At 53.4% G+C, this 16,689-nt stretch overlaps 1 protein-coding gene across 5 annotated transcripts; it reads right to left on the minus strand.

Moving 5' to 3' along the window:
- Positions 1-1,293: 1,293 nt before the first annotated feature.
- On the minus strand, positions 1,294-16,385 carry ABHD6 (abhydrolase domain containing 6). Of its 5 annotated transcripts, none has more exons than XM_017832433.1 (11): positions 16,291-16,385; positions 14,933-15,041; positions 12,923-12,992; positions 11,039-11,186; positions 7,578-7,734; positions 7,045-7,158; positions 6,679-6,811; positions 5,205-5,362; positions 4,347-4,401; positions 3,788-3,888; positions 1,294-3,093 (listed from the first exon to the last, which is right to left on the minus strand). In XM_017832433.1, exons 4-11 carry the CDS (start codon positions 11,155-11,157, stop codon positions 2,917-2,919), a joined length of 1,014 nt encoding a protein of 337 aa, XP_017687922.1. In that variant the 5' UTR covers positions 11,158-11,186; positions 12,923-12,992; positions 14,933-15,041; positions 16,291-16,385; the 3' UTR covers positions 1,294-2,916. The 5 variants fall into 5 exon arrangements, with proteins under 5 accessions (XP_017687922.1, XP_017687923.1, XP_017687924.1 ...); XM_017832434.1 differs by having other exon boundaries at positions 14,933-14,998; positions 16,291-16,341; XM_017832435.1 differs by lacking the exon at positions 14,933-15,041 and having other exon boundaries at positions 16,291-16,329.
- Positions 16,386-16,689: the final 304 nt, after the last annotated feature.

Consider the following 16,689-nt stretch of genomic DNA (forward strand, 5'->3'; position numbering starts at 1 on the left):
GTGAAACAGCCTAAGCAAGACCCATAACAACCAAGGGCTGACTCCTTAGTCAGCTTTCATGTGAACCTTTACCTCCATGAGCCTCATAACCCAGTCCAGCCCAGCCCTGGTTTATTCTCATGATTATAAGGAAAACAATACTTATAAATTGTGCAACAAAGTAAAGGGACACCTCCTCCCTCCCACCTTGCCAGGATGCTCAGGCTACGTGCAGGAGCCCAGGCTCACCACAACTGAGATCCAATTATTTCCTTGTGGTTCCTCCAGTTCTGCCCTCAGGCCACCCAAACCCACCAGGATGAGCAGGAGCTTCTGCCCTTTCCCAAGCACAGTCCAGACACACAGCTTTACCTGTAGGGTGGCCAGGGCTCACTGGAGGCTCAGTGTCAAGCTGAAAACAGGGGAGCAGCCCTTGCATGGTGTGGGGACTTTCTGGCTCCCAGCAGGAAAGAAGGGTTAATGGGAACAGCAGCCAGGTGTGTTTGGGAAGCAGGCAGCTTCCCTCCCTGCCTCTCCTCAGTGGGCTCAGCTGCTGCTGTGGGGCCACCCTGGGCACAGACATGGCCAGAGCCAGAATAAACAGCAGCTGCCCTTAACTGTGCAGCTGGAGTGAGCTTCGGATCAGTAGCCAGAGCCCCCTCTCATACAGCCCCTTCTCCTCTGGGGGAGAGGAGCTCCCTCACACCCCTGCGCTGTGTTCATTAATAGGGTCACCTTGACCTGTGCATCACTGCAGCAGTGGAGTAGTGGCAGGGCAGGGGCAGGGGAATGAGGTGCCAGGAGGATGCTCCCCAGTCCTCCCTGCAGCTCCTCCATCAAAAAAGCAGCTGCCGGGCCTTGAGAGGCCCCCGGGGAAAGGAGAAACACAAATACATTTGCCTGCATATTGATGTCAGGCTATCACTAGCACAGGGTATGAATTCAGTAAGACTTGTAATTACAGCTGAAGTTGGTATTTAACACGCTTGCAAGAGTTTTAAGAGGAATCTTGGTGCTTAAAACCCAACTACCCTGCCCCTTGAGGTTTTATTTTCCTTCCTGAGTGTTTGTCGCTATCTCGTCTCAATAAAAAGAAAAAAAGAAAATTGGTATTGTCTTCGAAGAGATGAGACTTGAGCCTCCCCGGTCTTCACCATCTCTCTTTCTGTTACCAAATATTCCTCGAGCCAAAACCTTCATCTCCCAGAAATGTGTAGAGGAAAGAAGCAGCAGAGCAAGGCCCCTGTGCCGTGTATCATCCCACATCACAACCCCCTTCCTCCTCCAAGGAAAAAATAGTCATGGCACTGTGGACTCCTTAAATCACTAGATTTTAATAGCCATATAAATCCTTTGCATACAGCAATCTGTGGCATGAGAAACCATATAGATACCCAACAAGTTTTTCTGGCTTTCACCACATAAAACTATCATCAATTATTTTTTTTTTTTTAAATCAACTCCTGTAGTAGAAACAATAACCAAGCAATTAACAGCAAATTTCTAATTTTCTAAAAGAACAGTGTTTCTTCTCTTAAAAAGAGCAGAGAAGCTGGCGAGGAGTTTCAGATGTATGTACAGATGGGGGTACCTCGGGAAGCCATCGTGCAGATGGTTGTCAGCACCGCAAGCCTGCGTACCCAGTCTGGGGGGGGGCTAGAGCAGCACCTGCTGTCAACCCCCCAGGAGGGCTGGGGGTGACCCAAGGGTGACAGCCACCTGCTGCTTTGCCTTTGAGGGCACCACGCACTGCCTTGCCCTCCAGCACCCACCGGTCCTGCCCGCGGCCGGGACCAGTGCCCTGTCCCTGTGGTAGGCAGTGAGGGACCGCACCTGGAGAGTTGCCTGTTTCTACCTATAATTTCACTTGATCAGGAGTCACAATCATCAAAAGCACACTGTACCTTTCCACACCACTACCCAGCACCTCAGGGGCGAGCTGACTCCGTCCTCGCTGCCCAGCGAGCCCAGGAGCCCACATCCCCTGCAGCAGCCACACACGCAGCCCGCTCCCACCCCTCACGCCTCTCTTGGTGACATTGGCTTTTGCAGAATTCACAGAATTCATAAAGAAAATCGTTATTTACATCAAGGTGTTCAGCAGCACGATGTGATAGAGGAACTGAGACAAGAATTCGCCCACGGGCTTATTGCTGACTCGGGCCCAGGGACTGAATCACCCCGGGCTGTTTCCATTCCTCTGGTTCACACAGCGGTGGCAAAGCTGCCGTCTGCACCCCGTTTCCACTGGCTATGTTCATCCTCAGGGAGAACCATCCCTGGGCAAGGCGGGCTGTGCGCGGACGCCGCACCCTGGGCAACATTAAGGCATTTACATGTACACAGGAGCTATTCAGGGATTTAGAAAAACCCACTCGGAGTGTAAACATTTTTGCACAGACAGTCATTGGACTTCCACACGTGAAGTTTTCTGTTGTTTTCTGCATAAATCACGAGTTAAGGAGCTACACAGAGAGCACTCAAGCAGACGCCTGGAGCACTGGGGGGCTCTCTTACAGCACAGCAGCATGCAACACGACGGACTCTAAGGAGTAGAAATACTGTAAGTCTCAGTCCAGGATGCTCCCTCCTTCCTACACTTCATATATAGTTTAGGTAAATGTCATGGATAACTACGTGCTGGTAACCCGGGTAAGATGGGCGGCTGTGTGAGGAGCGCTGGGTGATTTCAGCTCATTTCTACTTTAAGTAGAAAAGGGAAATACTCTGCTTCCATTTCTGTATCTATGGAGGTTGCTCAATGACCCCTAGGTCACTGTGCCAGTGGTGCTATAGGTTTAGGTATCAGTGATTCTGCCTTCCTCAGGGACTTTGGCACATTGACTCCGATTTGTACAAGATCCCTGAGAACTTATCAAATCTGCAGTACTTTACAATTTAACAGACCCGGCATGGGCACTCAGCTCCCTGCCATGCTCACGCCTGCTTCTTGTTGTTGTCTATGCTGTGCAGCAGCGCCAGGAACTCCAGGATGAGGTTGGCCGTCTTGCGGGGACGCTCCACCACCACTGAGTGCCCACAGTTCTCCAGGATGTACACGTGGCAGTCCGGGATTGCATTTGCTAAAACACTGGCGCCAGAAACATCCAGGACCTGGATGGCAGGGGAAAAACAGTCAGAGCTGGGGTTTCATAGGGGTTCCATAGAAACCCTGCTGGAGCTGCCTTTGCAAGTCCAATTAAGATGCCGAGCAGAGATGCAGACACAGTCCTTGTGATGCCAGCACCCTGCCTGGGGACAGGAAAGGAGACTGCTTGGTGCCAGTCTCAGCATGCAGCAGGGAACTCTCTTGGATGTTTTTTGGCTGTCAGCTCAGTGCAAATGGATCATTGCAAGCAAACACTTGCATCCTTGCATTTATAGAGCCCTTTGCATGCCTGCAGCTTGCTTTCTCCCACTTCTTCCCTCCCACTCCTGCCTCCGAAACCAACCCTACAACTTTGTCTTGAAGCCTGCCCACAAACAGCACATCTCTTCCCAGTTGCCAGGACAACTCTCTTTGCTGACACTTTATTCCTCTTCCCAGCTTCGGTGCTGGCAACTACCCACCCACCTGCCCCCCTGCCCTCCCCAGCCCTGGCTCTGCCATTTCCCCTCTCTGGGAAGCTGACTGTCAGCTTTCTGCCCATCACCCTGCCAAGCCCTCATGCCCAAAGCCACCAGGGACAGGGACACACAGTGCCAGCTCCCCGCAGAGCAGTGCACAGCTCGGCAGCACAGCCCCCGTGGGAGGGCACAGGCAGAGATGGAGACATGGTCCATGGGGGATGAGGAGGGGGCTGCATACCTGGTCCTGCTTTCCCCAGATGACCTGCGTTGGTGCTTTGATCTTGCTCATGTTCTCATGGAGAGAGTGCCTGGACTTTTCATCCGCAATTTCTAAAAACACTAGTGGGGCAAGAGGAGAGTCAGTCCTACATGAGAGATGTTTTGCCTTCCGTTCTCAAAGGGGCCCCTGTGGGCCAGTCCTGCCAGCGTTCCCTCACTGGGAAAGCCATGCAATGGTGACGAGCTGTCCTTGCCCTGCCACCAAGCCCAGCTGCAGCGGGCTCCTCCACCAAACCATCTCCTCATCAGTACTGTTAACCCAGATGGGACGGTGAAGGTGAACCAGTGACCCCATCACCCGTGGGGGTGGCAGTGGGGGTGGCAGCGCGTTGCTACCAGCGACCAAGGCGTGTCCCCAAATCTGTTAATGATGTAGCTCCCTCCCATCCTCAGCAAGGCAGCAGAGGGGTGCTGGGGCTGGGCAGCGTGCAGGGGACATGGGGGCAGAGGACAGCCCATCCCCACACCCTGAGAAGCCTGCTGGAAAGCCTGGTGAGGAGGTGCTGCCATGCACTTACGTTTCCGGTAAAATTCATTGTGTGGGATGCGAACGTCAACGAGGCCCTGGAGGATCTGCAGGAAGAGCAGAGGAATGCTGCTAGAGGGGACACGTGCCTCACACAGGGCTAAGCATGCCCAAGAGCACCTCAGAGCAGCCCCTGACACCCCAACATGCCCTGCACAAGCCTGGCCCCAGCATGAGCTTCTTCCTAAGCATGTGGGACTGTTGAAACCACACTTAAGCAACATGTATTTCAGCAACAAGTAATTCTGTCTTCTATGATGCAGACCTAATTTCTCCCCCTGGCAAGCAGCCACCTCAGCCATGACTGCACTTTTCTTCTTTCTTGTATTCTTTTGCCAAAACCCCAAAAGAATACACTTATATTTTTTTCTTACTCTCCAATCTACTCATCCCAGACTTCCTAAGGAAACCGAGCCTAATAGCCAGCCCCTTGCCAAGTTCCTCTCACCTGACAATGAGGCAATTAACATTTCCATGGCTTTTACTTAAAAAGCAGCAAACAATCCCCCTCCACTCCGGACAACAGCTGCCTTAGTTATTTAATGCTTCCTGACAGCCATATTTACTAAAAAACCCTTCTACATCCCAGCCTGCTGCCAAAACCTTCATGGGAGGAGGAATTCCAGTGGGCGCTGCCAGAGGGAGCTCAGAAAAGTGGGTTCGAAGGGAAAGTGCTGGAAAGGTGCTGGGAGTGGGGCCAGGGGTGTCTCCTCTGGGTGATGGCAGGGATGGCAGCTCCAGTTCCACTCCCCACACCACCTCAGCTGCCACCATGTAGGCTCAGGGGGAAGCAAACCCACTCACCACCTCCAAGCCCCCTTTCCCCACCACCGCAGCATCGGCTTCTCACCTGCTGTGGCACCTTGAAGCGAACATAGGAGCAAAGCTTCAGCATATCCGCCATCTCCTCAGGCGTTGAGGGGATTAAAGGGATCCTGTCAATGCGTTTGGACTCCTGCAGCTCCCGGAGCTGCTTAATGAACTTGCTGTCGGTGGTACTTGGCAGGCCTGGATGAAATCAGAAGGGGGGCATGAGCTGAAACCCAGATGAGACTCCCCAGCAGCCCAAGCAACAAAATATCCCTGCACTGACCTCCCTCATCCCTGCCTCTGGCTTCCTGCCTGCTCACTCATTAAAAAAAAAATATAAAAAAGTGGGGAAGAAAATATCTGTTCATTCAGCAACCTCAGTACGCACCCAGAGATACCCTAACCTCCCTCCTGCTCCAGGGACCCCCAACCCCAAAGGCTGACACAACAGAAGGTGTATCCCCTGTAGACATGCAGGAATACTTCAGTAAAAGCTATAGCACCTATTTTTATGTGGTCAGCAGATGCAAACACTAATGCCTAGGCTGCCATTGCACAGCGTTGGACAGAAAATTTCAGCAGCCCCATCTGTATGCACCACTGAGGGAAAAATCCCCTGGCAACAATCCCACACAGAGGGAGCTGTGCTGCAGCCCCCACACAGAGGTTTCACATGAAGAAACAGCCGGAGAGTCAGTTGACACCTCTCCCAGAGGGGAGTAGGAACCCTGACGCCCCCAGAGCCCGGTAACTAGGTAACGTTTGCTTTGCTTCATTCCTTAGTTCTTATTTGGAAGCTGCTTTCCTGGCGTGGGAGGGGAAGGAGCTGCTGTAACAACTGGGATGCAGCAAAGCCCTCCCCAGCAGAGAAGTTCCCTGCCCCCAGTGCCTCCTGCAGCACGTCATGCCCAGGCTCCCCTGAGCCCCCTGTCCAGAGGATGGTGGGGAGGAAGGGGATGGTGGGAATGGGGGGGGATTGGTGGGAATGGGGGGGATGACAGGGTGCTGTGCAGGCACAGGGACACCTCGCTGACCTGTGCTCAGCACTGATGCGCTTTTCCCACTCACAGAACGCAAAGGTGGGAGGTCAGAGCTCTCCAGCTCCCAAAGAACCAGTCCTCCAGCACACCAGGGCTTTCAGGAGGCCAGGCTGGGAAGGCTTTTCCTGTTGCAGTCTCAGTTCCCTCTCCAGAACTGAGAAGCTGCAGACATGCCATGTAAAATACCTGCCATCCCAAGGGAAAAAGCATTTTCCTGCAGAGCAGGACTTGTCCTGTTTGCCCTAGTCTCATCTCTAACCAAGGCATAGTGGGGCAAACGCCAAACCCCTGAAAAAGAGCAGCAAGTACAAGGCTGTGATTTTCTCCCATGCCCTGCCAGAGATTTCCAAACTGAAAATACAAATTATTTCAAAATGCTTTGCACTAAACCCCTCTTCTACCTCCAGCACTGCCCTGGGTTTTTGCACTGGCTCCTGATTGCCCTCCCTGTCTCACCTCCCCTGCCTTGCCCACCTGCAGGACAGATTAGGGTCAGGCTGCAAATGTCTTCTGGGTACTGAGCAGCATAGACGCCGGCAACATTTCCCCCCATAGAAGTGCCAACGAGATGAAAGGGCCTTCTGTTCAGCCTGATGCACTCCACGAACTGGCAGGGAGCAGAAAGAGCATTGTTAGGGGAGAGGAAACAACAGCGTGGGGTCATTAGAGAAATTCTACTCAAAAGCTTGAGGCTGGTGGCTCTGGCTGCCTGGGAAGGGGGGCAGCGGGGCCGTACAAGGCAGGACTCACAGGGTTTAGCATCCCTCACGTCCCCACCTCCGTCACGTCCCCCACGTCCCCACATTCCTCTGCAGAGGCAATGCAATGCTAGGGCTTTACCTGGTGTATTCTCTTAGCTTGCCCACTGATGGAGTAATCGTCCAAGTCTGAGCGGGTTGTGCCCTCGTGCCCGGGCATGTCCACACACACCAAGTGCAGGTTCTTCGGCAGGAACTGCAGAAACAAGCCAGGGATGGTTATGGTGCAGGAAAACCGCTGCAAAGCCCAGGGGTGGAAAGTGGTGACCACAGGTGGGAGCAGGGGGGGTTGCTCCCCTCCTTGCAGCCCCAGTTACTTGTGCACCAGAGTAAGTCAGCTCATGTACCAGGGATGACACAATGAGAAAGCACGGCCAAGACTTGCTTCCCATGGAGGCAGCAGGTATGTACTGCTCTTCCCCTGCAGCTCTGCATGTCGTAGGGATGAAGGGATCCAACAAGCAATGAGAATGGAGTAAGGAGGGTGTTGGTGTTCCTAGCACATTACCACAACCATCCCATCCCATGCATGCAACTGTTGGGTCCCCACACTGCCCCCAAAACCAGGGCCATCAATTCTCACTAAGAAGCAACATGATAGAAATGGAGTCCCACCTTGACTATGGAAAGCCACATGTCTTTGTGGGCCGAGAACCCATGTAGCATCAGGATGGATGGTCGGTATCCAGGTCTTCCTCTATAGGAATAACAAAACTGATAGTCATCGTAGTTTGCATATCTAACCTGCATGCCCAAGGCTCGGCGCCAGTACCTGGAAAAGAGGAGAAAACACCAGTGAGCGAGACAAGACCAGGGCCCAGCCACGATATAAGCCAGGTGACAATCCAAACACAGCCACAGATGGCTTGCTAAGGCCAGTTAGGTTGGGTTCACGCTGGTGCCATCATGGGACTACTGGGATTAATCCTGAATATCTGGTCCCTGGACCAGATCCTGTGCATACATGCGATCCCTTACAGGTGTAGTACTAGTGGCTGGCTATTCATGGATGCACTGCAGGTGGCTTGTGCATGTAAAGAATTTTTAAAAAGGCCCTAACTCAGTTGGCAATGGAAATGGGCCAAAATGACAATCTTAAAACTCAAAACACCCAAAGATTGGTCTGAGAAGAGAGACTCCAGGGAAGGGCAGCACATACGGCGAGGCAGCGTGCAGGGTGGGCAGGCCAAGGGAGGCAGTTCTTCTAGGTGGGTAAGGTGAATCTGTCACAGAGTTATTTGGACACAGTCCTGCATCAGTGGGAGAACATCAGCCCACAGACAAGCACACCAGCCAAAATAACCACGTTACCTGGGAGCACCAGCCAGGGAGAACCTGATTCCTATGGACCAGCTAAATAACACTTAGAAATGTATTTATATACACACAAAGGAGCGGAGGGGACCATCCTTATACAGAGTCTAGCACCCTAGGAGATACCAGGCTAACCCCAGGGCTGTTCCTCTGAAAGCAGAGGCAGACAGCTCCTGCCAGCACACTCTTGCAGCTCAGAGGATGCAGTGAAACTGCCAGCCAGAAGGACCTGGACAGAGATTATCGGTGACACTTTGGACACATGATGTGTACGTGCGGCCCAAGACAGAGAGCAGGCTCTCTTTCTCTGCATTTCCCCTATGCTCAAACATAACCCTTGTCAGGACAACTACTGGGCTACTCCTGATGGCCAAGACACTGGAAAATATATGTTGTGCCAGAATTTATTTAAGACACAAGCACAAGGTCACCAACGCTTCTGGACTGTCCTACCTCTCAGCCCACTCAAAGCTTATGCATAGTGAAATCCTCTTTTAGCATAATCCCTTTCTCGAGGGAGCTAGTAGGACTTAAGCAGCATCTTGGCTCAGTGCTGGTCCTACAAGGAGAGGTGAATTTCTCCCTAATAAGTGTCTTAAGAGTCCTTGCCTCAAAAGCACTGGCGTGAACTACCGATGGGCAAGATGATAACATTTTTAGCAACTGATCCTAATGGATCAATTCAGCAGAAGGCAAAATAATCTGTGCAAAGCTGAACTGATCCCCCAACAAGGTGTTAACTCGCTTAGTGGCAGTGGCTAAACTGATTAACCCCTGTCACAGTGCAGCCAGAGTGGCTCCAGGCCGGGTCAGTGGGGCAGCCCTGGACATCATGCCAGGGAAGGAGGCGCATTAGCAGCAGGGAAAGCAGTGAGACCAGGGGTGAGGGGGACCCAGCCTGACCCTTGACTGCTCCGGCTGAGGACACTGCAGACCAACAGCGAGGAGAAGGAGGGGACGGGGAACTGTGGAAGAAGGGAAAAGCATTCCCTGGGACCTTCCAGGGATCTCCCAGGAGCAGCGCTGCAGAGCTGGAGCTGCATGGGGCTGGAAGGGGAGGGCAGTATGGCATGCTGCCTGCCCCTCTCCTGCCTCTGCTGATAGGGAAAATCAACGATTTCACCGCAAAAAAAGCCAACTCAGAAGGAAGCCAATAAGAAAGGAAGAGTAAAGAGCAAATCCACCCTTCTCGCCCACTGTCCCTAACAAAAGAGGTGCTCATGACATACAGGGCATTGCAGTCACTTCTGCAAGATGCCCATACTGCCAGAAGTGCTGGGAGAGAGAGAGATAGGGGCACTATACCCTTCAAAAGAAGACAGCCCTTCTGATCCCTGCTCACACACTCCCTCCTTCAGTCAAACACAGACCAACTTGCCCACAGTGCATTTTCACCCAGTTCCTGATCTGTAACCAAAAAAGAACAAAAGCAGCAGAGGATTCTCTACCTCCCTCTCACCCCGGCTCCTCCAAGCTCTCAGCATCAGTCTCTGCACCTCCTTTGCCCTGTCCTGCCACTCCTGCTTGTGGCCATAGAAGGCTTTTCCCTGACCACAGGGCAGGTCTGCTGCAGCAGTTTCTCCAGCGATCTTCCTTGGAATCTCAGCCCATCAGGGTCCACCCTGGCTTCCAGCAGCTGCTCATATATACAAAAGAGAAAAACCACTTTGACTGCCAAACCTGATACCACTTGGACATCTGTGACACAGAAGGCTGTCACACCACCTGCTCTCCTTTGCAGAGCAACAATCCCATTCCTGGGGGTTTCATTCCATGCCCTCTCCTCTCTCAGCCTCAGATGCTGTGAATAAAAGCCTGCTAATTAAAGTGCCATTAGAAACAGGCTTCATCCAAGTGCTGCGGTGGGCAAACATCTTCCTTTCACAGGAGGTCACTTGGATTTGGGAACACCTCATGAGCTGAACTGCAGAAGCCACCATCTGCCAGCAGCACGTGAGGACAGCCTGATGCGCTGCCTGCTCTGCCTATTCTACCCACTCTGCCTGCTGCTGCCTGCTCCATGCTGGGTGATGAGACTCTGCCTTGACTTCTGAAGGGAGTTATTTCAGCTTTTCCCTGCAACAAACCCAGAGAGAAAAGCTGCCAGAGTGCTTATCACTGATTTCCAGGGACAAGGGAGGACTGAAGGATGTAGTGCCTGCTTCCTGGTAATCAGAAAGGATAACATGCAAGGGTGTAAGGAAAAGCATCATCCCACCTTCTCTGATGCTCCATTCCAGAAGAAGAGGAGATGACCAGAAAAGCCTTGTCTGTAACTACTTATGAGAGAAAAGCCCTTGCCTGCTGAGCAGGGAAGGAGCATGTGAGCACAGGGACACCCACGCCATGGCCACATTGATGAGGTTGGAGGTCACCAGACTGCCAGGGCTGCCAGGCTGGGGCACAGGCAACAGTGGCTGTGCTTTTTTCAGCCACAGTCCTGTCCTTAGGGGAAACAACCCAGAAAGGTTTGGAGAGATCCTGCATGCTAGCACTGCAGTGGCAGCCTGGCCAAGAGCCCCTTGACACGGTCCAGCCAAAGCCCTGGGACAGCAAGGGCCAGAGCAGCCCTGTCAGACGTAAGCCTCAGCAGCAAAAATGCAATAAGAAAACGTCATTTTCTTCTTACAGAGATTCTTAAAGCTACACACAGCAACGTCCACCTCTACGCACACCACTGTGCATGGGTGTGGGGCCCTGCTGGGAACAGGAGCCATTCCACCCCTGTGCCACACGGAGAGCAGCTGGGCTCAGGAACTCACCAGTAGTAGATGCGAATAAGTGCTGAGGGCCACAGGAGGAATGAGGCCACGAAGGCCAGGATGGGGATAGCCAGGGTGCCACCGGCGATGACAAACATGTTCAGCACATCCAGGTCCATGCTGCTCTTCACCACTCAGCCTCACCCGCCTGTGTTTAGGGAAGGATCAGAGAGGTTAACCCCCAGAAACGATGACAGGTCAATGCGAAATGAGAACTCTGCTGCCAGGGGAAGAGGAAAGCGGCTCTGCCAGAGGCAGAGGATACTGCTTAGGAGCACAGCAAAGTCTTCTTAAGTTTTAAAACCCAGTTATTTCTTCTGGCTCTTTAATGGATCTAATTATTGCAATGTTATCCTCTCAGGAGAGCACATCTCAAAAGGGCAATGAGCCTCCTAACAGGCATGGAACATGCTGAAGGTGACAGGTAACAATATGGCCCTTGGGACACTTTGCAGACACAGGAAGCACAGCCCTCCGATGGGTGCAGGCAGCCTTTTCCCCCACCATGAGTGCAGGCAGCCTTTTCCCCCTGATGGGTGCAGGCAGCCTTTTCCCCCTGATGGGTGCAGGCAGGGCTGGCTTAAGGCAGGCTCCACATTTTTTTTGGAGACAGGCGTCCAGCTCCTTCTCCCCTCCCCCTGCCCAATCCCAAATCCCCAGCACACAACCACTGACCTAGAATTGATGGGTTGAGCCCAGCTCTCGTTATCGCTCTGCACAGACACCAACTAATCAAGGAAGCAGAGCCTATTAATGTGCTCGGAAACTGAAGGAAACAACTTGGCAGGGCACTCTTTGGTGACCAACCCTTATCTGAGACAAATTTATCCCCATCCCCACCCCCACATCCTCACTTCTGCCTCACATTCTGCACTTGATGTGGATTACAGATGCCTATCCCAGCTCCCCAGCATCCTTCAGACAAATATCAGGGACAGCAGGCAGAGGACACTGGGTGCAAGGGCGAGCTCCCACACAATGCCGTGCTTGTCCCTGAACTCTCCCCACCGCAGGCAGCTGGGATATATTTTTCTCATTAAGAGATTAAACGCTGCCACACACTCATCTCCTCTAATTCCCCCTGCTAACCAACTCATGGCTCGCTCTTTCCTCGGCACTTCTGTACCACATTGATAAAACAAAATATCCTCAACGCCTGCTTTCCCACCCCCCATCACCACCCCCACGTTTCTCTCTGCCAGGACAGGCAGATTTATCCCTGCTTCCTGCAAAACTCCCGGTGGTATGTGGCATGTTATGTCATGAAACAGGAAGAGAATCACTACAGTCACAGCCTCCCCCCCCCAGACACCGTCACACTGGACCTCATCGAACCCCCACGTTACACTCGACCAAGAGAAACGGGTTACAGAACCTCTGAAGCATCAGCCAGATTTGCCCTCTTCCCCCAGGGAAAATAGGAATAACTGAAATTCGAGGAAGACTGTAAATATTTCCACACCAGTCACTTCCTTAACAAAGCTAAACCTCACTTCCGTCTTCAAACCACAACAACACGCCGTTATTCGTTTAATTAACATTTTGAAGAAAGATCCTTGATCTCAGCACGGCTTATCCATAAATAAACACTTCGTGCAACCGATAAACTTGTCTGTGGGAGCAGGGCTGCCGGGGAGCCCACCCCTGAGCGCTCGCTGCCTTTCGCTACATCACTAAAACAGGGCAGAAATTAAGCACAGAAAATCGCCATTGTTCCCAGTGGTGACTCGTAACGAGAGAAGGCAGCAGGCAGGAAAAGCGGGGGCGGTGGGAATCCCTGTGCTCCCTGGCGCGGGGTCGCCACCTCTGCCTCCACCTCCACCTCCACCACCGCTTTTAGAAAGCAACACAAGAAGCCGACAACCTTTAAAAAGCCCGGCTTACCTTGCAGAGTTCCCCTCCTCCTCTCGGCACAAGTCCTGCTCGCTGTGGGCAGCGGCAGTGTCTGAACAAACTGTCAGAAGAGGGGAAAAAAACAAGGTCAAAATCGCAGTCCTGCTTTTTCTCCGCCCTTCAGGCTCGGCAGCCCGGCGAGTTCGGGGTATTTAAGTCGCCGGCTTCCCTTCCAGACGCCTCATATTCACCTTCTGACTAACCTTTCTCCCATTTATGTAATGGGGGATACGATAAAGCCAGTCGAGTGCACTTGTGCCAAGCAGGAGCAAAGTGCAGGCGGCCATCGGGGAGGAAGCAGGGCCGGGGCGGTGCGGCGGGGAGGGCCAGGGCTGCGCGGACCCGGCGGCGTGGGCTCATGGTCGCCCTTCAGGTGATTACTGCTATTAGAACAAAGCCAGCTAAGCAGCTTCTCTTCCCCTTCCTCTTCGTCTTAGAGGTACTTTTCCAAGCACCCTCCGTGCCCCCCCTTCCCTGTGCGAGACTGGCTGAAGCGCGGCGCAGCCGCAGGAAATTACTGGAGAGGCAGGAAAAATGCTGGCCTGAACTGGCAGGCAGATTTTGGCCCTGGAAATTCACGGTGGAGGATCAGTGGGAGCACCGGAGCCACCCAGCACGAGAGCCAGAAAACCCCTGAGAGACGCCCCCCACCCCGCCACGGCCACAGGGCCAGGGGTATCCCGAGGGGCTGCCGTCCCCACCGAGCCGGAGCATTTCGGCAGGGCCACGGCAGACACCGCTCACCACGTGAGCCCCTGCGCCCAATGCCGGCCCCGCGCACCCAGGGAGCCCCGCTCGGGGCCCCTGCTGGCCACGGGTGCCCGGGGGCGAGGATGCTGCTGAGCCTCCTTCCTCGTGGGCAGAGCATCGCCACTGATCTCCATGGCTACCTCCGATGGAGGCAGCGGGAACGAAAATGCCAGCAGGCCCAGCTATGCACTCGGGGGCAGCCACACCATCACCACAGCCCCCAGCAACCCCAGCCCCATAAAGCCACCTCTGCACCCAGCAGTGCTGCAGGGACACCGGCTTCCCAACGCCTCGTGAGAGCACCCACAGTGCCAGCCCCCTGCGATGGTGCTGTGCCCAGGGGATGATCACTGTTCGTGCTGCACCGGTCCTTTGCTACCAGCTAGAGACAATGTGGACTTAAAAATAAATGCGAGCTCCCTGGTAACAGCTGGAAGTCTTCAGATCACAGCTCATCCATCACCTTGAGGTGCCCTGTGACCAAGAGTCACAGCAAGTGGCCTCGAGTGTTGCTACCGCTTCTCAGAAGGATCTCCACGTATTTCATAAATTAATTTGCAAACATCAATTAGGCAACTCTGATAAATGACATATGATCATGGCAGTAATAGATCACCTGGTGATAATGTCAAGTGTGTTGTGCACCTGGCAGGGCACAGGATGCCAAACCAGGAGCACTGGTTCCCACACTGGGAGCTGAATGACAATCACTAACCTCTGCAGCCTTCAATCTGGGAGGACTCCCCAAAAAAGGCACCCCAGGTAATGGGATGGTCCTGGGACAGATGCTAAGGGGAGGCTCTACATCTCCACTTACTTCCTACCCTGTGCCAAATTCAAACAGGAGCCTCATCACCTGCAAACAGAGGGGCCAGGCAGGAGGGGGCTGTGGGTCGCATGTTGGTGACAGTCCCCAGGGCCATGGGACAAAAGTATTTTTTCTCTTTCGAGCTCAGTGGGTCATACCAGGGAGGCTGGAGAAGACCCAATAGTGCAGCTCAGGTGTATCTATTGATTTTTTCCAAGCCCCACATAGGATGCAGAAGCAGCAGCAGCAGCACAAAAACCATCCCAAGGTGGAGGTGCTGGGTTGGAAGAGGAGAGTGGCAGCCCTGAGCAAGGCCAGGGAGGGATTTCACAACACAGGAATGACACATGTGCCCTCACTGACCACACATGCCAACATTCAACCACAAAGATTGTCCTGGGCTGTGCTCATTGGGACTGCCCTGCACCCAGGGTTTTACTTACCCCACCTGCACCCAGAGCAGTCTGTGTCTGATCGACAACAGAGTTAAATCGCCGAATAGCTGAAATCTAAGCAGCACATTTAGGTATATGTTAATTTTTCTTTTAAGATCTGAAAAGGAAAAAATATCAACCAATTGTAAGATCCCACTGCAGAAACAGGGAGCTTTGAGGGACCTCAGTGGCTGAGGCCCCCAGAAACCTCGACTCACACCACTAACCGTGTAAGAAGAAAAACCCAAAACATGAAAGTGACACTTTTCCCTTGGAAACTGCTTTACCCTTGGCATCCTCAGCAGCCAGAAAAATCATATTGACCATAAAAGATGACATAACTAATATTACAATTCCCCAGTGGTGTAGTTTGCTGGGTGATCCTTTAGACGCCAATCACAGTGAAGTTGTAGTTTAATATCTATTAGTGAAAGATCTCTGTCTGTCAGCCAGACAGCTCTCAATCTTAATCCAGCCTCCGGAGAGAGCCGAGAGTAGGAAATGCGCCCTTTCACCTTCATTTATTTATAGATGGCAGAAATGAGGTCATTATTTCTGCAGCACCATTTCACAAAACATGCATCTCTGATCCATTAGTATCTGTGCAACATGGCTCAAACATGAACTGGAAAGTCCGGGCTGGCCCCTGACTCTGCTGCTTCACCACAGGCTGGGAACATGCAGGGACGAGCTCTCAGTGTCACTGCCAGCCAGCCTGGGGACAAGGTGGATGAAAAGCACGACCGAAGCAGGCTGTGCTGCCAGCCAGCTGCTGTTTTAGAAATTCATAACGTGCCCATCCTCCTTCCGGACCCCGTCGCCATCCTCATCCTGCCGCACACGCACGCAGCGGAGCATGCACGGCACATCCGATGTCACGAGTGCGCCCGGACTCAGCCCTCTCCTGGCGAAGAGGGGGTAGGAAAGAGTTGGGGAGGGATGGGGTAGGGGTATCCGGGGGCCACATCCCGGGGCCCTTCTCCCAGCACAAAGTTCCTTCCCCCCACCAAAGCATCCTCCTCCAGCCAAATGACGGCATCCTCCAAACAGCAGCAGCCGAGACCACAGAATCGTACAGTGTCATAGAACGGTTTGGGCTGGAAGGGGCCTTAAAGATCATCTTGTTCCAACCCCCGTGCCATCAGATGATTAATTGTTGGAGAGGGGGAGAATTTAAAGACAAATTAATTAAATCTTTAGAAATATACATTTGAAATTATTGCTTGCATTTTGGCTTTGCTCCCGCTCAGCGATGCCAGGGTTGGGAGGGGGGAGACCCGCACGCCGGAACGGCTGCCCCCTCGGTCGCCCCCCGGTTCTGTCATTGCTACTGTCAGTCCCGCATCCCGCCCCCCCCCGCCTCTCACCGTGCCGTGCCGTGCCGAGCCGAGCCGAGCCGTAATGGCAGCGCCGAGCGGCGAAACGCGGCGGCTCCGCTGCGCCCTCCCCCCGCGCCGGTGCGGCTCCGCGGGGCGCAGCGAGAGGCGGGGATGCGGCTCCGCGGGGCGGGATGCCGAGGGGGGATAGGCGGGATACAGCCGGGGTGAAAGGGGCATGAAATAGGGGGGAAAGGGAGGGCTGCAACGCGGCGCAAGGGGGGGATGCAATAGGGCGGCTTTGGGGCTACAACGGGGGTACCCAAAGGCTGAAAGGTGGCTACAGTGGGGGCGTGTAAAGGGACGTCAATGGAAGCTCAAGGAAGGATGAAATAGGACCGTAGTGGGGGTACGAGTGGGGAATGTAATGGGACTTCCATGAGGGTACAA

Source organism: Lepidothrix coronata, unplaced genomic scaffold (genome assembly GCF_001604755.1).
Source record: "Lepidothrix coronata isolate B3197 unplaced genomic scaffold, Lepidothrix_coronata-1.0 Scaffold202, whole genome shotgun sequence".
NCBI lineage: Eukaryota > Metazoa > Chordata > Aves > Passeriformes > Pipridae > Lepidothrix > Lepidothrix coronata.

What these genes read in the sequence shown, in the direction of transcription:
- ABHD6 (XM_017832433.1), bottom strand. Translation starts at nt 11,157, where the DNA reads ATGGACCTGGATGTGCTGAACATGTTTGTCATCGCCGGTGGCACCCTG. An exon ending in CTTATTCGCATCTACTACTG is followed by an intron (nt 7,735 to 11,038) that starts GTGAGTTCCTGA and finishes CCTCTTTTCCAG; the next exon opens with GTACTGGCGCCGAGCCTTGG. An exon ending in GCTTCAAGGTGCCACAGCAG is followed by an intron (nt 4,402 to 5,204) that starts GTGAGAAGCCGA and finishes CTCTTCCTGCAG; the next exon opens with ATCCTCCAGGGCCTCGTTGA.